The sequence below is a fragment of the Cervus elaphus genome, chromosome 22 (assembly GCF_910594005.1).
Source record: "Cervus elaphus chromosome 22, mCerEla1.1, whole genome shotgun sequence".
NCBI classification, from domain to species: Eukaryota; Metazoa; Chordata; class Mammalia; order Artiodactyla; family Cervidae; genus Cervus; species Cervus elaphus.
Genome location: NC_057836.1, coordinates 17,513,627 through 17,540,600, shown reverse-complemented (window position 1 = coordinate 17,540,600; position 26,974 = coordinate 17,513,627). Strand labels below are relative to the sequence as shown.

At 41.2% G+C, this 26,974-nt stretch overlaps 1 protein-coding gene across 1 annotated transcript in view; it reads left to right on the top strand.

Moving 5' to 3' along the window:
- The window catches only part of LOC122679941, a 405,877-nt gene that overhangs the window by 368,037 nt on the left and 10,866 nt on the right, over nt 1–26,974 (top strand). The window contains 2 exon segments of the mRNA XM_043880800.1: nt 16,813–17,127; nt 19,473–19,787. Coding sequence (XP_043736735.1) covers nt 16,813–17,127; nt 19,473–19,787 — 630 coding nt within the window.

Genomic DNA, 26,974 nt, shown 5'->3' with positions numbered 1-26,974 from the left:
CCTTTTCCAGTCCTGTGTCCACTACTGGGTTTTCCAACTTTGCTGGCATATTACGTGCAGCACTTTCACAGCATCATCATTTAGGATTTGAAATAGCTCAGCTGGAATTCCATCACCTCCACTAGATGTTACCTATATGAATTTGAGTGCACAACAGTCTTACAAGGCAGAGTACATTTATCTCAAAAAAACAGATCAGGAAACTGAGGCAAAACAATGTTAAATCACTTGCCTAAATAAAACAGATAAGATTTTTGTAAGTAGCACAAGTAAAATTAGAACCCAAGCATTGGTCTTTCCAGGTAGTGTTAGCGGTAAAGAAGCCACCTACCAATGCAGGAAATGTAAGAGACACGGGTTCCATTCCTGGGTCAGAAAGATCTCATGGAGAAGGGCATGGCAACCCACTCCAGTATTCTTGCCTGGAGAATCCCATGGACAGAGGAGCCTGGCTGGCTACAGTCCATGGGTTTGCAAAGAGTCAGATATGACTGTGCAGGCATCTTGGATACCTTGTTTCTTCTAATGGCATCCATAATTCCTGTAGATTTTCTTTACTCCTTTGCATTTTTTTTGCTCCTCTGATTGAATAATTTCAACTGATCTTTGTTTTATTTCATTAAGTCTTCTGCTTGGTCAAGTCTGCATTTTTAAAAACTTTTTGTTTCATATTGGAGTATAGCCAGTTAACAATATTGTGATAGCTTCAGGTAAACGGCAAAGAAACTCAGCCATACATATATATCTGTGTGTATCCATCTTCCACAAACTCCCCTCCCATGCAGGCTGCCGTATACCATTCAGTAGAGTTCACTGTGCTGTACAGTAGGCCCTTGTTGATCAACCATTTTAAATACAGCAGTGTGTAGGAGTCGGTCCCAAATGCCTTGAGTATATCCCTTCCCTTCATTCTTTTCTCTTGGCAACCATAAGTTAAGTTCTCTAATCTGTGAGTTTCTTCCTGCTTTGTAAATAAGTCCATTTTTAACATTTCTTTTTGGATTCATATATAAGGGATATCATATGGTATTTCTCCTTCTCTATCTGATAGCCAAGTCTGTTTTTGGTGCTCTGTATTGAATTCTTCAGTTCACTCATTGTATTATTCAGCTCCAGAATTTCTGGTTAGTTTTTTTTTTTTTTTAATGTTTTCTGTCTGTTTAAAACTCAATAAATTTACAAGATCCCTTTAGATTTGGGCTGATTTTCCCCTTCTATTTTATCAAGTCTTTAGTACTTTTAGATAATTTTTAGTAAGTCAATTCTACTTTTTCAGAGAAAAAGTAGCCTCAATAAGCAAGCCCACCATTACCAACAAGATCTCCTAGAACTCTTCACAGTAATGAAATCACCTATGTGTTTGTGTCATAAACTAGATAAAAGCTCCATGTAGGCAAGGACATTGTCTTATTATTTTCTGACTTTACAGTACTTAAAAAAGACTTGCTTCTCCACAGATAATTTTATCATTAATAACATTTTAATTATTTAGTATTAATAAAAGTAGCTTCTTGTGTGCTTTCAGGATCCTTTTCAATCCTTATTCTTACATCAGTGTCAGAGTTCTAAAAAATCCGAGCAAGCACCATAGTAGAAGTCTCTCTACTTCTACTGTTTCGCTTACCTCTGCCCAAGTATCTGTATTTCCTTCCTAGAATGGACCTCCCTGGGTCTGTGGAGTAAACTGTGTCCCTCCATAATTAATATGTTGAATCCTAGCCCCTAACCTAACTGGAGATAGGTTCTTTAGGAAGTAATTGGGGTTAAATAGGCTTCCCCGGTGGCTCAGTGGTAAAGAATCCTCTTGCCAATGCAGGAGAGGCAAGTTTGATCCCTGGGTCAGGAAGATCCCCTGGAGAAGGAAATGGCAACCCACTCCAGTACTTTTGCCTGGGAAATCCCATGGACAGTGGAGCCTGGCAGACTACAGTCCATGACTTCGCAAGAGTCTGACACAATTTAGCAACTAAACCACTAACACCAAGGTTAAATAAGGTCATAAGGATGTGGCCCTGATCCAATAGGTGACTTTATAAGAAAAGGATGAGACAGATCTCCTTCCCTCTCTCCCTGTGCATCTGTCCTGAGGAAAGGCCAGGTGAGCACAGAGTGAGGGAGCCATGGCTACAAGTGAACAGCAGAGATCTCAGAATGAACACAGCCTTGCCAGCACGTTGATCTCGGACTTATCAGCCTCCAGAACTGTAAGGAGATAAATAATTTCTGTCTTTCAACCAGCCAGACTCTGGTTTTTGGGTGGCTGCCTGCCTGATCTGATTATATACCAGGATCTTTGCTGGTTCAGCATTTCCCCAGATGTTCCCTCTGTGATGTACCACTTTGGTTTCCAGAGTGAGAGCACATGGGGAGGGTCAGAGATCTAAGTGGTGTTAAGGGTGTCCCAGGGACAATGTCTTGTTAGATTGTAAGAAAAATTCTCATTTTCTGATCCGAATTTAAAGCTAATGGAGCTGATCAAGGTCTCAGGGAACTCCTCAGTTCCTGACAGGCAGACAGGAGCCTGGGACACTGGGTGAGACCTTATGTGATAGAGAGAGGTGGTTTGGGTCCCAGTTCCAGGTGGGCCCAGGTAGCAGACCTGGTCACACAGGAAGAAGTCTCACCTGGATGAAGTAGTGAAGGCTCACGTATAAACCTCCAGCTTGTTCACCTACTGTCTTCTGACTCTGGAAGGAAGCCCTGCATCAGTTATGCGTTGTTGTGCAACCAATTACTGCTGAATTCGTCAGCTTAAGTCAGGAAACACCTAGTATCTCACACTTTCTATGGGTCAAGAATTGACATGGCTTACCTGGGTCCTCGGAGTCATGATGTCTGACAAGGATGCAATCATCTGAAGGTTCAACCAAGAGAGGATATCCCCCATGTACTTACCTGGTTGTTAGTAGCATTCAGACTTTGGTGGGTTGTTGAACTGAAATCTAATCTCGTAAGTGACATCTCATCACTTTTGCCAGATTCCATCTGTTACATGCATGGTACTAGGTACATTCGAGTGTGGGGATTACACAAGGATGTGGATACCAGGCAGCAGAAAACATTGGGACACTTTGGAGACTGTCATCCCAGCCCTTTGTTCCTAAGCTGGATGAGATGCTATGGACGGGGAACGAGACGGAGAATTCTTCCCTAGATCTCAGGCCATGAGTTGTAACTGAGACGGGGAAGCTGGGCCCTTGTAGCCTTGGGCACATCTACAGGGAGGGCAGAAAGCAGAGTCTCCGAAGGTCTGTCCTCGGTGGTATCCCTGGAGCTGTCTCTACAGGCTCTTGAGAAACACCTGGTGCCTCCCATCCAACTCCGGGTTCAGTGATGGCACTTTGGGAGCTTAGAGTTGGCCATGGTGGGAATATATATACCACAGAAGTCAACAAATGCTGTACACAGGGAATTTTTCCCAGAGATCAGAGTGTTCATTTTTTATTACTTGGCAGTACACTACCGAATGGTATCCTAAGACCAGTCATGCATCTGTGTCTGTGTCTCTCTTGCAGATCTGGAGCTGAGGCTGAAGGATGGAGGTCACCGCTGTGAGGGGAGAGTGGAAGTGAAGCACCAAGAAGACTGGGGCACAGTGAATGATTACAAGTGGGGCTTAGAAGAGGCAACTGTTGTGTGTAGACAGCTGGGGTGTGGAGCTGCTATTGATGCTCCCCAAGGAGCTCACTTTGGACCAGCAGTTGGCCCCATTTGGTATTCTGTTATTTACTGCAGAGGGACAGAATCAGCTATCATGGAGTGTAGTCATTCTACTGTTAAAGACTATCGTCCTGAGGGCCTTTCCCATGATCAGGATGCTGGAGCAGTCTGCTCAGGTAAGGCTTGTCTGGTCTGGAACGGGATCTCCAGCAGAAAAAGCCTTAGTCTCACTCCCAGCTTAACTATAAGAATATGGATTGTGGACTTTAGTACATATGTGGGTGAAGATTCCAGTCACACAGTTATTCCTAGAGCATTAGGTGTTCAAGGGAGCAGAAGGGCTTGCTTGGCCCTGAACAGTAAAGGCTCCAGACCCAGTGTACACTGCACCCTTCAGGTCTGTGTGATGTGTCACAGGAGGCAGTGAGGTGAGATCAAATGTTTCATACTTGTACAACTGCCTGGGTGAACCTACACTAATTAGGTTAATGTACTAGTAGTACCATGGTAGTTTTTTGCATTTTTTTCATGGGATGGTCAGACAAGTGCAGCTCTAAGAGGGGATATATGAGAGGTTCAGGTAAGGAGAGATGTGAGTTTATTACACTCACAGGTCCTAGAGAGACAGAGTATCAGCAGGTGGGTACTTGGGGGAGGTGCCAATAGAATACCCTGATCCAAGCAGTGTTGCCTCCAAAATGGAGTGTGAGGACCCACGGACAAGTGACAATACATATATATGGGTCTTGTTTTTGTTTTCACCCAGCCAATCTATGTCTTTTGGTTAGAGCGTTGAATCAGTGTACATTTAAGGGAATTATGGAAATGTATGTTCTTAGTGACACTCTGTTAATTGCTTTGTATTTTTTTGGTAGGTCTTTTTTTCTTCCCTTCCTCTTTGGTTCTCTTCTCATGATTTGATGGCTATCTTTAATGTTGAGTTTGAATTCCTTTTTCTTTATTGTGTGAATAGATGCTGTAGATTTTTTGTTTGTGGATACCATGAGGTTTTGATATGCAGTCTATTGTAAGTTGCTGGTCTCTTATTTTCCAGTGTGTTTCCGATATCTTGCATTTTTACTCTCCTCACAATTGCTAGTTTTGGTATCATATTTGTGTGTGAATGCTTTCCTAACTTTATAGTATGCTTGCTTTTACTGATAAGCTTTCTCATTGATACTTTTCTTTTTTCTTCTCTGGCCTTTTAATTTTCTGCCTGGAAAAGTTCCTTTAGTTCTTAGAGGCTGGTATAGTGGTGCTGAATTCTGTTAGTTTTTTCTTGTCTGTAAAGCTTTTGATTTCTCCATAGGATCTGAACAAGAGCCTTGCTGGGTAGAGTATTCTTGATTGTAGGTTTCCCTCTTTTATCAGTTTAAATATATCATGTCACTCCCTTCTGGCCTGCAAAGTTTCTGCTGAAAAATCAGCTGATAAACTTAGGAGGACTCCTTTTAAGTTATTTGTTGCTTTTCCCTTGTTGCTTTTAATAGTTTCTCTTTGTTTTTAGCTTTTGTAAATTCGGTTATTGTGAGTCTTGATATGTTCCTTCTTGGGTTTATCCCATTTAGGACTCTGTGCTTCCTGGACTTCAGTAACTATTTCCCTTCCCATGTTAGAGAAGTTTTCAGGTATTATCTTTTCAAATATTTCTCAGCTTTCTTCTCCTTCTGGGACCCCTACAAGGTGAATGTTTGTGCATTTAATGTTGTCCCATAAGTTTCTTACACTGTCCTCACATCTTTTCATTCTTTTTTCTGTCCCACAACAGTGACTTTTCACCATTCTGTCTTCTAGCTCACTTATCTGTTTTTCTGCCTCATTTATTCTGCTGTTGATTCCTTCTAGTACACTTTTCATTTCATTTACTGTATTATTCTTTAACTCTGTTCTGTATATCTTATAGCTCTCTGCTAAACATTTCTTGCATCGTTTCATTCCACGCCTCCATTCTTTTTCCGAAGTCTTGGATCATCTTTATTATCATTACTCTGCATTTTTTTCCAGGCAGATTGCCTATGTCCATTTCACTTAGTTGTTCTCCTGGGATTTTATCTTGTTCCTTTGTCTGAAATATATTCCTCTGTTGTCTCATTTTGTCTAACTTTCTGGTGTTTATAGTCTCTCTTCCATAGGCTGGAGGACTGTCATTCTTCTTCCTCTTGGTGTCTGCCCCTTGACGGGTGAGAGTCATCTAGAGGCTTGGGCAGGCTTCCTGATGGGAGGGATTGGTGCCTGCTGACTAGTGGGTGGAGCTAGTTCTTGATCTTCTGTTGTGAAGGGCCATGCCAAAAGATGTGTATAGAGGTAGTTGTGGACTCAGGAAGACTTTAGACTGCCTATCTGCTAACGGGCAGGGCTGTGTTCCTGCCCTGTGGGTTGTTTGATCTGAGGCATCCCATTACTGGAGCCTGCAGGTTGTCGTGTGGGGCCAGGTCTTGGTGTCAAAATGGCAGCCTCCAGGGGAGCTCACACCCATGAGTACTCATTGGTACTTGTGCCACCAATGTCCTTGTCCCTGCAGTGAGCCACAGCTGCCCCCACCTCCCCAGCAGACTCTATAAGACAAGCAGGTCTGTCTGGCCTTGGCTTCTGGGAAGTCATGGTTTTTCCCCTGGACCCCAATGGACTTCCCTAGGAGCTCAGCTGGTAAAGAATCTGTGTACAATGCAGGAGATCCTGGTTCATTTCCAGGGTTGGGAAGATCCACTGAAGAAGGAATAGGCTACCCACTCCAGTATTCTTGGGCCTTCCGGGTGGCTCAGACAGTAAAGAATGTGCTTGCAATTCAGGAGACCTGAGTTCAATCCCTGGGTTGAGAAGATCCCCCGGAGGAAGGAAAGGCTCAATTCAGTTCAGTTCAGTCACTCATTCATGTCCGACTCTTTGTGACCCCATGAATCGCAGCACACCAGGCCTCCCTGTCCATCACCAACTCCAGGCTACCCACTCCAGTATTCTGGCCTGGAGAGTTCCGTGGACAGAGGAGACTGGCAGGCTACGGTTCATGGGGTCACAAAGAGTTGGACATGACTGACCGACTTTCCCTTCACTTCCTTCCCTTATTCCTGCAGAGTTCCTGTGATCAAGCCCCCTGTCCTTCAAAACCAAGTGCTCTGGGGACTCCTCTTCCTGATGCCAGACCCCCAGGGTGGGGAGCTTGACCTGAGTTTCAGAAACGTTCTGTGGGGAATCTGTCATATAATTATTTTCCAGTTTGTTAATAATTTACCTGGTGGGTATGAGATTTGATTATATTGTAAATGAATCCCTCCTACCATCTTATTGTGTCTTCTTCTTTGTCTTTGGATGTAGAATATCGTTTTTGATAGGTTATACTCTTTTTTGTTGATGGTTGTTCAGCAGTTAGTTGTGATTTTGGTGCTTTTGTGAGAGGAGGTGTGCTTAAGTCATTATACTCTGCCATCTTTCATATTTTACCTTTAAATGATAAGGGAAAACTGAAAGTTAGTCATTCAGTCATGTCCGACTCTTTGCGACCCCATTCACTATAAAGTCCATAGAATTCTCCAGGCCAGAATACTGGAGTGGGTAGCCTTTCCCTTCCCAAAGGAGATCTTCCCAACCCAGGGATCGATCCCAGGCCTCCCGCATAGCGGGTGGATTCTTTACCAGCTGAACCGCCAGGGAAGCCCAAGAATACTGGAGTGGGTATCCTATCCCTTCTCCAGCAGATCTTCCTGACCCAGGAATTGAACTGGAGTCTTCTACATTGCAGGCAGATTCTTTACCAACTGAAATTTTAGGGAAGCCCTTATAATGACAGTTTGTCACTTAACAAATAATAAAACAAATTAATAAGTCATAAAATGTTGCTATTATTTTTGTCTTAAATATTCTATTATCTCAAAAATGTGCAATAGTTTTTGTATTTACCCACAGAATTATCATTTAGAGCAGTCTTTGCAGCTTTGGGTAGACTGAAGTTTTCACATGTTATCACTTGAATACCTTACTGGAACATTTTTTTGTGTGTAGTGATGGTCTGGTGGTCTCAAATTCTATCATCTTTTTTATACGAAAATATTTCAACTTTTAATAATTTTAAAAATATTTTCATCAGTGACTGTGTTCCAGTTTAGAAATTTTTGTGACAGACATTGAAGATATTTTTATGTTGGCCTATGGCTAGAATTGCCTCTAATAAATAGCCAGTAATACTTATTTTTGTCCCCCTTTACATAACATGTCAATGTTTCATGGCACTCGCTTTTTCTTTTTTTGGTTTATCACTGGTTTTCCAAAATTATATTATCAGGAGTCTGAGGTAGTTTTCCTTATTTTTGTCTTTTAGACTTTGTTTAGCTTTTTGGCTTGGTTTATAGCTTTCATTAAATTTGGGGAAAATTCCATCCATTATTTACAACTAGTTTTCTACTCATCCCTCATTCTGAGTCTCCAAATATACATATTTTTACATGGTTTACTCTTGTCCCAAGTGCCACAGAATTCCCATTCATGGTTTGTTTTCTGCCCTTTTTTTCTCTCTGCTTCAGTATGGATAGTCTCTATTGATGGGTGTTTAATTTCCCCACCCCCTTTTTTTGTTCTGCCATCTCTAACCTCTTTTTATGCTAATCCAGACAATTTTTCATTCCATATATTGATTTTTCAGGTTTAGAAGTTCCATTTGGCTATTTTCTAGTTTTTTCTCTCTGTTTTATTTTAGCTAAGCATATATATATTAGTGTCTTTATTAGCAGTCAATTAAATAATTTCTGTTATTCTGGAATCTGTCTTTAGTGATTGCTCTTTTAAAATTTTGCTATGAGTTTCATTTTTCTTTTTTAGAAAGCCTTGTAACTTTTGATTGGATGTTGGGCATTGCTAGTTGTCCTTTAACAGAAAGAATTCTAGCAATAAATAGTCAGAATATAGACACTAATATAATACAGTCAAATAGCAGGGAATTTTACTTGATGAATCAAACAATGTTTTTCATTGAATTATATTGCATTCTCTTCAAAATATGTTCCTTGGGTGGCAAAGTGATAAATTTTTATTTTGGTTTCTCTACTTTAACTTCAAAACTTCTTGTTATCCCACTTTTGCTTGCCACATACCCAGATTAAACTCTACTTCTACAGCAGTTGCTTTCCTTTTTCCATTTTCTTTGCCATCCATCCGTATGTTTTAAAATTGTGTTTGCTTGTCTGAGGTGGGAGAAATAGGAAAGGATGAAACAGTTAGGTGGCATACAGGAGGGGCAGAGTGCAATGAAATATGCTAATTACTAATTTAACAACTCTTTCCCCCCAATACTTGTGTATTTTATACAGATTGAGGCTTTTGAAACTCAGAACTCTGCAAATTAGGCCTTACTTGATTTCTGCTTACTTCTTATTCCCTTCTCCTTCTCTTTTTGCAGCATGCCACCTTCTCTCAAAATTATAAATCATATATGAAAGAAATTAATGAAGATATAGATAAATGAAAAAGCATCCTGTGTTCATGGGTTGGAAGAATCTATATTGTTAAGATGTCTACACTACTCAAAGTGATCTACAGGTTCTATGCAATCCCTCTCAAAAGTCCAATGGCATTCATTATAGATATAGAAAGTACAATTCTGAAATACAATCTAAAATATGTATATTGTTTACTTTCAATCTATTCCTGATTTTTCTGTTTTCTTACAGACTTTTAGTTTGTTGACTTTTAGTTTCATTCCACTATGGTCAGAAAAGATCCTTGGAATGATTCAAATTTTCTTGAATTTGTTAAGACTTGTTTGTAGCCTAGCATGTCATTTACCCTGGAAAATATTCCATGTGTGCTTGAGAAGAACGCATATTGATTTTCTGTTTGAATGATCTGTTAATTATAGAGAGTGGGATATTGAAGTTTTCTACTGTTAATGTATTGCTTCTACTTCTCCCTTAAGAGCTGTCCATGCTGTCTTGCATATTGAAATGCTATAATGTTGGGTGCATATATATGTGTAGTTGTTATATCTTCCAGCTGAACTGTCTCTTGTGACAGTTCTTGACTTAAAGTCTCTTTTGCCTGACTTTGATCTCTTTTGGTTATTGTTTGCATGGCATCTGTTTCTCCACCTGTTCACTTTCAGCCTACCTGAGTCACGAAATCTAAAGTGAGTCTCTTATACACAGTATGTAGTTGGATCTTGTTTTAATCCATGTTTATGCATTTAAACTTGAAAAACTCCTTTTAGCACTTTGGTAATGTAGTGATGATGAAATCCCTCAGATTTTGCTTGTCATTTATATATATGACATATATTTCATTTGAGCCTGGTGGTTCAAATGGTAAAAAATCTTCCTACAGGGCAGGATACCCAGGTTTGATCCCTGGGTTGGGAGGATCCCTGGAGAAGGGATTGTCTACCCACTACAGTATTCTTGACTAGAGAATTCCATGGACAGAAGAACCTGGTGGGCTACAGTCCTTGGAGTCGCACAGAGTTGGACATGACTGAACAACTAACACACACACAAATGTATATATAACATGTATACATTACATAGTATATACACACACATATTGTATAACATATAATATGCATATATTATTGCTATTTTGGTGGTAGTGGTGGTTGGGTTTGAACCTGTGTCTCCTGCAATGGCAGGCTGATTCTTTACCTTTGAGAAACCTGGGAAGCCCTTTTGTGTGTGTGTATGTATCTAATACTCCCATTTTTAAAAGACAGTTTAGCCATGTAAAGCTCTGATGATTGGGTTGGCAAGGTTTGTTTCTTGTGGTACTTTTGATGTATCATGCTGCTCTCTTGGCCTTCAGGTTTCTAGTTTTAAAGGGTTTTTCTTGATGACACGTCGCTTTTTCTCTGTTTTCAAAAATTTCTCTTTTTCTTAAATTTTGGTAATTTAATCATAGCATGTCTTGGTGTGGACCTCTTTGGGTTCCACCTATTTGGGAACTCATAGGCTTCATGAATCAAGATGTCCATTTCCCTCCCTAGATTTGGGAATTTCTCAGTTATTATTTCTTTGAATAAGCTTTCTGCTCCTTTCTTTCTTTTTTGCTACTGGGATTCTCAAATATATATGTATATTGCTAGTGGTATCCCATATGTGCTATGTATTCTGTTCACGGTTTTTTCTTTTTGTTTTTCTAACCTGCTAATTTCAAATGGAATGTCTTCAACCTTACTGATTCTTTGGTTTCCATGATAGAGTTTCCTTGATGCTTTCCCTTGGATTTGTAATTCATATTGAATCCTTGAGCTCCAGAATTTCTGTTAGGTTCTTTTATTTATGTTTTCTGGTTCTTAATGAAGCTTCTCATTTTGTTCATGTAGAGTTTTCCTGATTGTGTTTACTTGTCTCTCTGCATTCTCTTGTAGGTCACTGAGCTTCAAAACAATGAATTTGAATTTTGTATCAAGTAGTTCATAGATCTCTATTTCTTTAGGATCAGTTTTGGAGTTTATTAGTTTCCTCTGATGGTGTCATGTTTGCTAGATTCTTCATGATCTGTGTAGGCTTGCACTGGTGACTGTGCATTTGAAGGAGCAGACACTTCTTCCAGACTTTATAGACTGGTTTCCACAAGTAAATATTTATTGCCTTGTCCTTGAACTGATAGGACTGCCTCTGGGATCATGGACTAGCAAAGCTGGAGTCAGGTTATGTGGCTGCTCCTGGAGCTGCTTTGGGGTCTACGGTCAGTGGGTGTGTAGCAAAGGCATGGATGGGTGTGGTTTTCTCTGGGTTCCTGCATGGTCAGGATTGCCTCCCTATGGTGGTAGAATGGGTCTGGACCTAAGTCAAAGGGCTGCTTCATAATCCGTACTCAGGTCTGCAGTTTGCCCTCCTATTATCAGGTTTGCCAACAGGTTGTGCCTCCTTCTGGATATCTGGGCAGAAAGGACTGCCCAGGACCATGGTGGTGCAGGGTTGGAGCAACATCATGGAGCTGATTCTGGGTCCACAGTTCTGTCTGAAGTTAGTATGCATGTTGCTGGGGGCACCCTGTTTCTGTGGGAGAATGAGAGCAGGGGAATGTCCTTTTATATCATCTTGATCTCAAATATGAATACAGAAAAAGCACAATAATAGAGTTAAAAGCAGTTAAATATCACCCTTTAGCATTTTTTTGTGATTTCTGAGTCAGAAGAAATACCTGTAGTAGGAACTGTTTGGCAAACTCACAGTCCTGAAACTTCCAATCAGAACTCACTCTCTCCCAAAGTTACTGACAAATCCTGGGGTTTCAAGAGTGATGGTTAGGACCACACCCCCTCTCCTATGACTCTCAGAGCTTTCTTAACTCATGTTCTTTCCCACTGAAGTCACCTAAGAAATTCTTGGAATTTTTGCCATTAAAAATTACCAGAAAAATATAAAAATCATAAATGTTGATTATTTATAATGTCTATATTTCTTCTCCCAGACAACCTTCCTACAGGTTGGCATGCACTCTTAGATCCTGCTTCATGATTCTCCTTACCTAAGTCACTTGAGGACTAGCCCCTGGGAAAGAAAACTATTCAAAATAATAGCCTCACAGGTCTCAGGAAAATTTTCTAACTTTGTCTAGATGACAGATCTCTACTATGTCATAGTCCATACCTTTCTGGGGTGGTTCTGTTCTTTATATGTCTGCATTGATGTTTGAGTGCCAACACATTATGCAATTTCCTTGGGCTCTGTAGTCCTGGGCTCCTAAATGTGAAAAATTCACTCCTCCAACCAATGATAAAGTACATGTTCCTGGTATTCAGCCATTTCTGATGATAGGTCTTGAGCTCTGTAGTTTCCAGTCCTGTAGATAAGGAATTCATATTTTTAACCATTCTCAGAGTATACATTGTTGGGATACAGTCACCCCAAACTGACCCTGCAAATTCTTCTGTATTTCTCTTCTGAATCTTGTTCATGAAAAGGCAATTCTGAAACCAACTATCAACTTCTCTCTCCATGCCCCGCTCCTGGAAAAGAAAAGCATTCACATCATTGCCTGTGATCTGCTGTTTTCATTTGTCAAGTCAGGATCAAGAGCATTCACTGGGTTTGCTTGTTTGTTTCTCTTAGGATTTGTGCGGTTGGCTGGAGGAGAAGGACCCTGCTCAGGGCGAGTAGAAGTTCATTCTGGAGAAGACTGGACCCCAGTGTCTGATGGAAACTTCACACTCCCCACTGCCCAGGTCATCTGTGCAGAACGGGGATGTGGCAAGGCTGTGTCTGTCCTGGGACACGTGCCCTTCAGAGAGTCAGATAGCCGGGTCTGGGCTGAAGAGTTCAGGTGTGAGGGGGAGGAGCCTGAGCTCTGGTCCTGCCCCAGAGTGCCCTGTCCAGGGAGCAGGTGTCACCACAGTGGAGCTGTTCAGATTGTCTGTTCAGGTGAGCTGTAGATCAGGTTTATAACCTCTCCACTTACCTTGTTCAGGTGAGAAAATAAGACTTTGTTGAAACCCTGTCTTCTTCTACCAATGTACACAGAAGTCCGGCTCATGTCAAATGGCTCCTCTCAGTGTGAGGGGCAGGTGGAGATGAACTTTTCTGGACGATGGAGAGCGCTCTGTGCCTCCCACTGGAGTCTGGCCAATGCCAATGTTGTCTGTCGTCAGCTCGGCTGTGGAGTCGCCGTTTCCACCCCTAGAGAGCCACGCTGTGTGGAAGGAAGTGAGCAGATCTCAACAGTCCGTTTTCACTGTTCTGGGGTGGAGTTCTTCCTGTGGAGTTGTCCTGTGACTGCCCTGGGTGGTCCTGACTGTTCCGATGGCAACACGGCCTCTGTGATCTGCTCAGGTAAGAGAGGGTGAAGGGCTACTGGTACTCAGGATGCTCCTGGAGTGAAATGTCCCAAGAGCAGAGAGTGACAGGAAACTGGCATCAAAAGTCAGATATTTCATGGTGAAATGTGGTTCTTCTCATTGTTCATTCATTTTCCAAGTCAGGGCAAGAAGTGGTAAGGGGAAATAATGTATTTTTAAGTAACAGTGTTATTTAAATATAATCATAGAAAAGAATGTACAAGCAGTAAGTGTAGGCTTCAGTCATGTACCCAGATCATCAAAGAGAACATCCCCAGCACCACAGTTACGGTTGCTTCCCCATGACTGTGTCTCCCTCTTCTCCAGCTAAGACTGCCTTCTTAACTTCTACTACCATAGAGTGTTTTATCATTTTTTGAACTGAATATAAAATTATGCAGTATGTTTTCTTTTGTGTATAACATCAAGTCACCATTATATTTGAGATTCACTCATGATGTTGCTTATAGAAGCATTTTATTAATTTTTATTACAGCAGACTATGTCTTTGAATGATCACACGACCACGAATTGATCCATTCCACAATAGATAGTAGAGATTTGAGTTGTTTCCTATTCTTGACTATTACAAAAATGATGCTACAACTTACCATGACAATGACTTTGGGTGCAAACATGTTATTTATCTTGTGTGTTTAACCTTTCGTCTTTCATTTTCATTTTTTTAATTGTATGGTGTCCTTTGATGAGCCAATCTCTTAATCTTAAGAAATTGCCGCTTACTAACTTCTTCCTTTACATTTAATGCTTTTTATATCCTTTAAAAAGAACTTTGTCTACTCCAAGACCATAAAAACATTCTCCAAGAGTATCTTGTAGAAGTTTAATTATTTTTCTCTTGGGTAGAATTGTGCATCCCTTCTGCAACTGATATCTATGTAAGTTAAGACCAAGTTTCATATGACATCGAACTGACTCAGAATCTTTTTCTGAGAAGACTTTTTTCCCCACTGCAGTGCCACCTTTGTCATAAGAAGAGCATATGTCTTTTTTTAAGACTCTTTTTTATTCCATTGTATCATTTGTCTATCCTTGCACCAATACTGCATTTTCTTAATTATTGTAACTTTATAGTAAGTCTGGATAATTTTTATGTATAAGAGTTACTTTATATTGTTAACTCTTCTACTTTTGTTGCTTTTTAAGTCAACTGTGTTGGTCATTCTTGTTCTTTTGTATTTTATTTCAATTTTGGAATCAGATTTTCATTTTAAAAACATATGTATTTATTTGGTGGTGTTGAGCATTAGTTGTAGTGTATGGATCTTCATTACTTCTTGTGGAATCTGTTATGACACATGGACTGCCTAGTTGTGAAGCTCTTGCTTAGATCCTCTGTGGCATGTGGGATCTTAGTTTTCACACCAAGGATCGAACCTGAGTCCTCTGCATTGCATGGTTGATTCTCAATCACTGGACCAGGAGAGACATCCCTCAGCTTGTCATTTTTCACCAAAAAAGAAAAAAAGCATAAGTGTATTTTGTTTGAGATTAATCTACACAGAAATTTGAGGTGATTGACTGATGATGTTGAATCTTCCAATTCATTGACATTATATATATCCCTCCATTCAGTTAGGTCTCCAGTTTCTCTCAGAAGTTTTACCCATCTTTTGCTAGGTTTTGCTCCTAGGCATTTTCTGGTTTTGATTTTATAAGTATTTCTTTTAGTTGGAGAAGGAAATGGCAACCCAATCCAGTGTTCTTGCCTGGAAAATCCCATGGACAGAGGAGCCTGGTAGGCTACAGTCCATGGGGTCACAAAGAGTTGGACACGACTGAGTGACTTCACTTCACTTTTCGTCGAAGTGTCCTAGGAATGATTTATTTCTGAGTTGTTTTTACTTTTCCTTTTTTTTTTATTTTAATGTAATTTAAGACTTACAGAAAAGGTGTAAGAATAATATAAGACTCCAGAAGACCTTTAGCTGGATGTCCCAATGTTAGTATTCTGCTTTAATCTCTCCCCCCAATTGACATCTCTATCTATCTCTGTTTCTGTCTTTCGTTCTCTGTCCCCCTCCAACCACATTTCTCCATGAATATGTAAAATCTTTCTGAATTAGGTTGCAAACATGATGTCTCTTTATCCCTAAAATGCTTCAAGGGATTTCCTTATGTAACCACATTTCAGTCAAGTCATCAGATGACTTCAGCCCAAGATGACATCTAAGTGCAACCACATGAAAGACTCTAAGGCAGAACTGCCAAGTGGGATCTTTCCCAAATTACTTACCCAGCAAGTCTTAAGCAAAATGAAGTATATTTTTTTTGCTTAAGTGGCTAAGTTTTATAGGAAAATTTATTATATAGAAATATAAACAGGACATGCTTCCCTGGTGGCTCAGTGGTAAAGAACCCACCCTCCAAGTCAGGAAACACAAGTTCCACCCCTGGTTCTTGAAGATTCCCTGGAGAAAGAAATGGAAACCCACTCCAATATTCTTGCCTGAGAAATCCTATGGACAGAGGCGCCTGGTGGACTACAGTCCATATGATCCTCAAAAAGTGTCAGACATGATTGAGCAACAGCAACAGCAACCAGGACACTGATTACGTGACCTGTATCTCTAAATCGAAGACTATTTGTCCTCTGATCTTCTGTTTGCTGTTTCTACCTTATGCCAAGCTAATGTGTTGAAACTCTCATCCTTTATTTCTTAATAATGGCTGTTAAGATTTTCAGCTCTAGAATTTTTTTTTTTAGCTCTAGAATTTTTATCTGTTGTTATTTTGTCAATTTCTTTTGTCAATTAATTCCACGAGGCCGTCAATCACGGCTATTTAAATTCTCCATCAGAAAACTCTAGTAGCTGAATAACTTGGGAAATTCTTTCCAATGTCTTTCTCCTCCTGGTTTTCTACGCGATTTCTTTTATATGTGTATTGTTTTTAGGAATAGACATTGTAGATGAAAAAATGGTAGGATCCCTTTGGGAAAGATTTTATTTTGTTTTTCCTGTTTATGGATAGATTTAGAGACAAAAGAGCTTATTTAACTTATTCTTAGTGCAATGGTTGGCTGAAACCAATTGTGGTGCTGTCAGAAGTACAACTCTCCCTAGAAATGGTGAGCTCTAAGATTATGATAAACTTACTGTTACATTGTTTATATCAGACTTTATCACTAGGTCGTTATTTAGCTTAATTAGATTTCCTGTTCTTCAATCCACCAATCCTCTGATCATTGCTGTTTCTACAGGAAACCAGACCCAGGTGCTGCCGAGGTGCAACGACTCCGTGTCTGAACCAGCAGGCTCTGTAGCCTCGGACGAGAGCGCCCCCTACTGCTCAGGTGAGGGTCCCACAGGAGAGAAGAACATTTTCCCCGCCCCCGCCGCCATTAACGCCCCATTGTCCCATTTCTCTCTCCTCAGACAGCAGACAGCTCCGCCTGGTGGACGGGGGAGGTCCCTGCGCGGGGAGAGTGGAGATCCTTGACCAGGGCTCCTGGGGCACCATCTGTGATGACGGCTGGGACCTGGACGATGCCCGTGTGGTGTGTAGGCAGCTGGGCTGTGGAGAAGCCCTCAACGCCACGCGGTCTGCTCACTTCGGGGCGGGATCAGGACCCATCTGGCTGAACGACTTGAACTGCACAGGAAATGAGTCTCACGTGTGGAAGTGCCCTTCCCGGGGTTGGGGGCAGCACTACTGCAGACACAAGCAGGACGCGGGGGTCATCTGCTCAGGTGGGTGCTGCACACAGTCCACAGGCTGGGGGAGGGGGTGGGGCCCTGGAGGACTGGGTCTGAGCTCTGAGGGAGAGATGCCGAAAGGACCAGAGATGGAAGCTTCCTCCCATGGATCCGATCTTTCCAGCAGACGTGAAGACTAGGTGCTTTCACTTCCTCCTGTAGCAGCGGATCTTCTAGTCCTTTCTTCTCATCAGAGTTTCCTGGCAGAGCCGTTTCTTAGAATTTCCAGTTGAAAGTAGGATTCACCTTGCCTTACATGTGGGACGAAAATCTTAAGTCCATGGTACTAGCTTCTGTAACAAATTACCACATTGTGGTTGAAAACAATATTTATTTATTGCCTTGGGGTTTTGTAGGGTCGATGTTCAACAGGATCTCCCTGTTGGAATTAAGATTTCAGCAGGGCCACATCACTTCTGAGGCTTTGGTGAAGAATCCCATTTTTTATATCAAGTTTCTTTTCAAACGATTTGCATTCCTTGGCTCATAGCCCCCCTTCATCCATCATCAGACCAGCAATGCTGCAGGTCTCTAACCATTATCCAGAGCCACACCTCCCTGGAGCCAGAGCCAAGAAAGAGTGCTTCTATTGGTTTGGCCAAAAGCTTCCTCCGGTTTTTTCCTGTAAGATGATCTAGGAACACTTAGTTGTCTTTCACTTCATTTGAAACAATTTTGTTAGATTGTTTTGTGGCAGCTTTCATATCAACATGCATCTTTTAAAAAAAATTGGTGAATTTTTGTGTAGCTATTTTAATATTGAAAATGGAATGAAAAAAGCAACATTTTCAGCATATCATGCTTTATTACTTCAGGAAAGGTTAGAAACACAACTGAGATGCAAAACAAATTTGTAGAGTGTATGGAAGTGTGGTGACTGATCACATTCATCAAAAGTGATTTATTAAGTTTTGTGTTGGAGATTTCTCACTGGACGGTACTGCACAGTAGGGTAGACCAGTTGAAGTTGATAGCAATCTAATTGAGATATTGCTTGAAGATAATCAACATTAAACCATGCAGGAGATAGCCAACATACTCAAAACGTCCAAATCCAGCACTGAAAGTCATTTGTACCAGCTTGGTTATATTAATTGCTTTGACGTTTGGGTTTCACATAAGTGAAAAAAACCATGGCAGTATTTCTATATGAGATTCTCTACTTAAACGTAATGAAAACGTTTTGCTTTTAAAACAAATTGTGATGGGTGATAAAAAGTGGATACTGCACAATAATGTGGAATGAAAGAGACTGTGGGGCAAGGAAAATGAACCATCACCAACCAACCAAAGGCCAGTCTTCTTCCAAAGAAAGGTGATCTTGTGTATGTGGTGGTATTGGAAAGGAGTCCTCTACTAAGGGAGTACCTTCCATAAAACCAAATGATAATTCCAACAAGTACTGTTCCCCATTAGACCAACTGAAAGCTGCACTTAATGAAGCATTCAGAATTGATCCAGAGAAAATGCATAATCTTCCATCAGAATAATGCAAGACCACGTACGTCTTTGTAGATCAGGCAAAAACTGCCACTGTTTGGCTAGTTCTGATTCATCAGCTGTGTTTACCAGACAATGCAGTTTTAGCTTTCCATTCATTTGGATCTTTACAAAATTCTCTTAATGGAAAAAATTTAAATTCCCTGGAAGACTATAAAACACGCTTGGAATAGTTCTTTGCTTAGAAAGTAAAAGTTTTGGGAAAAGGAAATTATGAAGTTGCCTGAAAACGGCAGAAGGTAGTGGAACAAAATGATGAATATGCTGTTCAATAAAGTTCTTGGTGAACATGAAAAATGTCTTTTGTTTTGACTTAAAAACCAAAGGAACTTTCTGACCAATCCAATAAGAATGTGATTAGACTGGGTTCACATAGTTAATCCACAATATTCCAACTTAATATCACCATCCCAAGATTCTTAACCTTAATCACATCTGTGAAATCCCTTTTGCCAGGTAAGGTAACATATTCATGGTTCCAGGGATTTGGATGAGACATCTGAGGGTTCGTTATTCTGCCACCTGCCCAATATTATATCACATCCCTTTCACACTGTTAGAGGTTTTGTCAGGAAGCAGAATTCAGCTCCCTTCCCTACAGGTGCCCAGGTTGCTCTTCCTCTCTGTTCATATTCACTACATTATGGTGGTAGAAATGTCTAAAAATATAGACACAAATGGACAAAGTCAGGTAAAAGGGAGACAACTTTCAGTCTTATCACTTAATGAGTATCTCCTCAGCTGGTTCAGGGTGGAATGACCACTATTTCTGGGAGAGAGGATAACCCTGAACAAAGAGTGAAGTTCTCACAGTCCTGATTCCTCCCTTTCAATCTTAGAGTTCCTGGCCCTCAGGATGGTGAGCGAGGACCAACAGTGTGCTGGGTGGCTGGAAGTTTTCTACAACGGAACCTGGGGTAGTGTCTGCCGAAGCCCCATGGAAGACATCACCGTGTCCGTGATCTGCAGACAGCTTGGCTGTGGGGACAGTGGAAGTCTCAACACTTCTGTTGCTCTTAGAGAAGGTTTTAGACCCCGGTGGGTAGATGGAATCCAGTGTCAGAACATGGATACCTCTCTCTGGCAGTGTCCTTCTGACCCTTGGAATTACAGTTCATGCTCTCCAAAGGAGGAAGCCTACATCTCATGTGCAGGTGAATTACTGTCTGTTTCTGTGTCTGTCTTAAACTCACAGAATGTTAATAGTAAGATTTTATATTTTCATATTTAAGTCATGAATTTAACATGGATCCACAAAATGAAGTTAAGACCAGTTCAGTTAAGTCACTCAGTGGTGTTGGACTCCTTGCGACTCCATGGACTGCAGGATGCCAGGCTTCCCTATCCATCACAAACTCCCAGAGCCAACTCAAACTCATATCCATTGCGTCAGTGATGCCATCCAACCATCTCATCCTCTGTCGTCCCCTTCTCTTTCAGCCTTCAATCTTTCCCAGCATCAGGGTCTTTTCAAATGAGTCAGCTTTTCACATCAGGTAGCCAAAGTATTTGAGTTTTAGTTTCAGCATCAGTCCTTCTAATGAATATTCAGGACTCATTTCCTTTAGAATGGACCTGTTGGATCTCCTTGCTGTTCAAGGGATTCTCAAGAGTCTTCTCCAACACCACAGTTCAAAAGCATCAATTCTTCAGCACTCAGCTTTCTTTACATTCCAACTCTCACACCCATACATGAATACTGGGATATTCATAGCTTTGACTAGATGGACTTTTGTTGGTAAAGGAATGTCTCTGATTTTTAATATGCTGTTTAGGCTGGTCATAGCTTTTCTTCCAAGGAGCAAGCATCTTTTAATTTCATGGCTGCAGTCACCATCTGCAGTGATTTGGAGCCCCCAAGAATAAAGACTGTCACTGTTTCCATTGTTTCCCCATCTATTTGTCATGAAGTGATGGGACCAGATGCCATGACCTTAGTTTTCTGAATGCTGAGTTTTAAGTCAACTTTTTCACTCTCTTCTTTCAGTTTCATCAAGAGGCTCTTTAGTTCTTCTTTGCTTTCTGCCATAAGGGTGGTGTCATCTGTGTATCTGAGGTTATTGATATTTCCCCAGCAATCTTGATTCCAGCTTGTGCTTCTTTCAGCCTGGCATTTCACATGATGTACTCTGCATATAAGTTAAATAAGCAGAGTGACAATATACAGCCTTGATGTACTCCTTTCCCAATTTGGAACCAGTCTGTTGTTCCATGTCCAGTTCTGACTGTTGCTTCTTCACCTGCATACAGATTTCTCAGGAAGCAGGTCAGGTGGTCTGGTATTCCCATCTCTTTAAGAATTTTCCACAATTTGTTGTGATACACACAGTCAAAGGCTTTGGCATAGTCAATAAAGCAAAAGTAGATATTTTTCTGGTACTCTCTTGCTTTTTTGATGATCCAGCAGATGTTTGCAATTTGATATCTGGTTCCTCTGCCTTTCCTAAATCCAGCTTGAACATCTGGAAGTTCACATTCACCTACTGTTTAAGCCTGGATTGAAGAATTTTGTGCATTACTTTGCTAGGGTATGAGATGAGTGCAACTGTGTGGTAGTTTGAACATTCTTTGGCATTGCCTTTCTTTGGGATTGGAATGATGACTGACTTTTTTCAGTCCTGTGGCCACTGCTGAGTTTTCCAAACTAGCTGGCATATTGAGTGAAGGACTTTAACAGCATTATTTTTAGGACTTGAAATAGCTCAAGTGGAATTTCATCACCTCCACTAGCTTTGTTCATAGTGATGCTTCCTAAGGCCCACTTCGCATTCCAGGATGTCGGGTTCAAGGTGAGTGATCACACCATCATGGTTTTCTGGGTTCTGAAATTCTTTTCCATATAGTTCTTCTGTGTATTCTTGCCACCTCTTCTTAATATCTTCTGCTTCTGTTAGGTCCAGTGTGTTCTCTTGGCAGATGGTCAACATTGAAATCAGATTGATTATATTCCTTGCAGCCAAAGAGAAGCTCTTTGGCTTCTTTGGCTTCTTCTTTGGAGAAGCTCTATACATTCAGCAAAAACAAGACTGTGAGCTTACTGTGGCTCAGATCATGAACTCCTTATTGCCAAATTCAGACTGAAATTGAAGAAAATGGAGAAAACCACTAGACCATTTAGGTATGACCTAAATCAAATCCCTTATGACTATACAGTGGAAGTAAGAAATAGATTTAAGGCACTAGGTCTGATATACACAGTATCTGATGAACTATGGATGGAGGTTCATGACATTGTACAGGAGTCAGGAATCAAGACCATCCCCTAGAAAAAGAAATGCAGAAAAGCAAAATGGCTGTCTGAGGAGGCCTTACAAATAGCTGTGAAAAGAAGGGAAGCTAAAAGCAAGGGAGAAAAGGAAAAATATTCCCATTTGAATGCAGAGTTCCAAAGAATAGCAAGGAGAGATAAGAAAGCCTTCCTCAGTGATCAATGCAAAGAAATAGAGGAAACAATAGAATGGGAAAGACTAGAGATCTCTTCAAGAAAATTAGAGATACTAAGGGAACATTTTACCCAAAGATGGACTCAATAAAGGACAGAAATGGTAGGGACCTAACAGAAGCAGAAGATATTCAGAAGAGGTGGCAAGAATAAACAGAAGAACTGTACAAAAAAGATCTTTATGACCCAGATAATCATGATTGTGTGATCACTCACCTAGAGCCAGACATCCTGGAATGTGAAGTCAAGTGGGCCTTAGGAAACATCACTATGAACAAAGCTGGTGGAGGTGATTCAGGTATGACCTAAATCAAATCCCATATGATTATACAGTAGAACTGACAAATAGATTCAACAGATTACATCTAATAGAGTGCCTGATGAACTATGGATGGAGGTTTGTGACATTGTACAGGAGGCAATGATCAACATCATCCCCAAGAAAAAGAAATGCAGAAAAGCAAAATGACTGTCTGAGGAGGCCTTACAAATCACTGTGAAAAGAAGAGAAGCAAAAAGCAAAGGAGAAAAGGAAAATTATACCCATTTGAAAGCAGAGTTCCAAAAAATAGCAAGGAGAGATAAGAAAGCCTACCTCAGTGATCAATGCAAAGAAATAGAGGAAAACAATAGAATGGGAAAGACTAGAGATCTCTTCAAGAAAATTAGAGACACTAAGGGAATATTTTATGCAAAGATAAATGCAATAAAAGACAGAAATGGTATGGACCTAACAGTCAGTCAGTTCAGTCACTCAGTTGTGTCCAACTCTTTGCGACCATATGAACCACAGTACACCAGGCCTCCCTGTCCATCACCAACTCCCAGGTCCACCCAAACCCATGTCCATTGAGTCTGTGATGCCATCCAACCATCCCATCCTCTGTTTTCCCCTTCTCTTCCTGCCCTCATTCTTTCAGCATCAGGGTCTTTTCAAATGAGTCAGCTCTTTGCATCAGGTGGCCAAAGAATTGGAGTTTTAGCTTCAGCATCAGTCCTTCCAATGAACACCAAGGACTGATCTCCTTTAGGATGGACTGGTTGGATCTCCTTGCAGTCAAAGGGACTCTCAAGAGTCTTCTCCTACATCACAGTTCAAAAGCATCAATTCTTCAGAGCTCAGTCTTCTTTATAGTCCATCTCTCACATCCATACATGACTATTGGAAAAACCATAGCCTTGACTAGATGGACCTTTTTTGTTGACAAAGTAATGTCTCTGCTTTTTAATATGCTGTCTAGGTTGGTCACAACTTTCCTTCCAAGGAATAAGTGTCTTTTAATTTCATGGCTGAAATCACCATCTGCAGTGATTTTGGAGCCCAGAAAAATAAAGTCAGCCACTGTTTCCACTGTCTCTCCATCTATTTGCCATGAAGTGTTGGGGCCAGATGCCATGATCTTTGTTTTCTGAATGTTGAGCTTTAAGCCAACCATTTCACTCTCCTCTTTCACTTTCCTCAAGAGGTTCTTTAGTTCTTCACTTTATGCCATAAGGGTGGTGCCATTTGCATATCTGAGGTTATTGTTATTTCCCCCGACAATCTTTTTTTTAAAAATATATATATATATTTTTTCATTTCCCCCGGCAATCTTGATTCCAGCTTGTGATTCTTCCAGCCCAGCGTTTCTCATGATGTACTCTGCATATAAGTTAAATAAGCAGGGTGATGATATACAGCCTTGACGTACTCCTTTTCTTCCTTGGAACCAGTCTGTTGTTCCATGTCCAGTTCTAACTGTTGCTTCCTGACCTGCATACAGGTTTCTCAAGAGGCAGGTCAGATGATCTGGTATTCCCATCTCCTTCAGAATTTTCCACAGTTTATTGTGATGCACACAGTCAAAGGCTTTGGTATAGTCAATAAAGCAGAAATCGATGTTTTTCTGGAACTCTCTTGCTTTTTTGATGATCCAGCGGCTGTTGGCAATTTGATCTTTGGTTCCTCTGCCTTTTCTAAATCCAGCTTGAACATCTGGAAGTTCACAGTTCACATATTGCTGAAGCCTGGCTTGGAGAATTTTAAGCATTACCTTACTAGTGTCTGAGATGAGTGCAATTGTGTTGTAGTTTGAGCAATCTTTGGCATTGCCTTTCTTTGGGATTGAAACAAAAACTAACATTTTCCAGTCCTGTGGCCACTGCTGAGTTTTCCAAATTTGCTGGCATATTGAGTGCAGTACTTTCACAGCATCACTCTTCAGGATTTGAAATAGCGCACCTGGAATTCTATCACCTCCACTAGCTTTGTTCATAGTGATGTTTCCTAAGGCCCACTTGACTTCACATTCCAGGATGTCTGGCTCTAGGTGAGTGATCACACAATCATGATTATCTGGGTCATAAAGATCTTTTTTGTACAGTTCTTCTGTGTATTCTTGCCACCTCTTCTGAATATCTTCTGCTTCTGTTAGGTCCCTACCATTTCTGTCCTTTATTGAGTCCATCTTTGGGTAAAATGTTCCCTTAGTATCTCTAATTTTCTTGAAGAGATCTCTAGTCTTTCCCATTCTATTGTTTCCTCTATTTCTTTGCATTGATCACTGAGGAAGGCTTTCTTATCTCTCCTTGCTACTCTTTGGAACTCTGCATTCAAATGGGAATATTTTTCCTTTTCTCCTTTGCTTTTAGCCTCCCTTCTTTTCACAGCTATTTGTAAGGCCTCCTCAGACAGCCATTTTGCTTTTCTGCATTTCTTTTTCTTGGGGATGATGTCAATCATTGCCTCCTGTACAGTGTCACAAACCTCCATCCATAGTTCATCAGGCACTCTATCAGATCTAATCTGTTGAATCTATTTGTCAGTTCTACTGTATAATCATAAGGGATTTGATTTAGGTCATACCTGAATTGTCTAGTGGTTTTCCCTAGTGAGACTGAGCCAGAACTGTGTCTGAGTGTCTCCTGTGGCAGTGCAGGTCAGCAGTGCCCTTCTGCGGGGACTCTGGGTGCAGCAGACCTGGGTATGGCATAAGCCCTCTTGGAGGAGGTTGCCATTAACCCCACCATAGAACCACCGGAAAATACACAGGGCTGGGGAAACAGACTCTTGGAGGGCACAAACAAATCCTGTGTGCACCAGGACCCAGGAGATAGGAGCAGTGACCCCAGAGGAGACTGACTCAGACATGCCCATGAGGGTCCAGGAGTCTCGGGCAGAGATGTGGGTCAGCGGTGGCCTGCTTCAAGGTCAGAGGCACTGAGTGCAGCAGTGGGTGCACGGGACCTTTTGAAGGAGGTCACCACTATCTTCATTACCTCCACCATGGTTTGGCCTCAGGTCAAGCAACAGGGAGGGAACACAGCCCCACCCATCAACAGAAAATTGGATGAAAGATTTACTGAACATAGCCCTGCCCATCAGAACAAGACCCAGTTTCCCCCTCAGTCAGTCTCTCCCATCAGGAAACTTCCACTAACCTCTTATCCCTATCCATCAGAGGGCAGACAGGATGAAAACCACAATCAAAGAAAACTAACCAAACTGATCACATGAACCAGAGCCTTGTTTAGCTCTATGAAACTATGAGCTATGCTGTGTAGGGCCACCCAAGATGGACAGGTCACAGTGGAGAGTTCTGACAAAATGTGGTCCAGTGGAGAAGGGAATGGAAAACCACATCAGTATTCTTTCCTTGAGAACCTCACGAACAGTATGAAAAGGCAAAAAGGTATGACACCAAAAGATGAACTCCCCAGGTTGTTAGGTGCCCAATGTGCTACTGGAGTAGCATGGAGAAATAACTCCAGAAAGAATGAAAAGACAGAGCCAAAGGAAAACAACACCCAGTTGTGAATGTGATGGGGGATGGAAGTAAAGTCCAATGCTCTAAAGAGCAATATTGCATGGGAACCTGGAATGTTAGGTCCACAAATCAAGGCAAATTGGAAATGGTCAAACAGGAGATGGCAAGAGTGAACATCAACATTTTAGGAATCAGTGAAATAAAATGAACTGGAATGGGTGAATTTAACTCAGAAGTTAAGATGGAACTGACTTAATCCACATGTTCCAAAATTATTTTTTAAAAATTTGCATTTGATATATAGTTCACATAACAGTATTAGTGTTAGTATTATTTGCAGATGTACAAGATAATGCTTATGTATTTGTATGTATTGGAAAATGTTGACTATCCTAAGGATAGTATAGCTACCAGCTTTTCAATGTTTATTTTTGGCTGTGCTGCATCTTCCATGCTGTGCACAGTCTTTCTCTAGTTGCGTTGAGCAGGGTCTGGTCCCTCGTTGTGCTCTGCAGGCTTCTCTTGTGGTGGAGCACTGGCTCCAGGGTGCAAGGGCTTCAGGAGTGGCTGCACACAATCTCAGTAGTTCTGGTCCGAGGGCTCCAGAGCACAGGCCTAGTAATTGTGGCCCACAGTCTTAGTTGCCCTGTGGTACGTGGGATCTTCCTGGGCCAGAGATAGAACCAGTGTCCCCTGCATTCAAGGTGGATTCTTAACCACTGGACCACTAGGGAAGCCCTTATTTTTTTCTTGTGATGAGAACTTGTAAGTTGTACTTTGTTACCAACTTTCTCATATAAGATACAGTATTAACCCAGGTGACATTAATGGTAATTCCCTTTCCAATGCAGGAGACATAAGAGATGTGGGTTCCCTCCCTGGGTTGTGAAGATCTCCTGGAGAAGGAAATGGCAACTCACTCCAGTATTCTTGCCTGGGAAATCCCATGGATAGAGAAGCCTCTCAAGCTACAGTCCATGGGTCAGACACAGATGGACAAGACTGAGCACCCACACATGCCCACATTAACTGTACTCCTCATACTGTACATTACATCCTCATGACATTAACTTTAGTGCTGGAAGTATGTTGTTGTTTAGTCACTAAGTTGTGTTCACCTCTTTTCCACCCCATGGAGTAGCCTGCCAGGCTC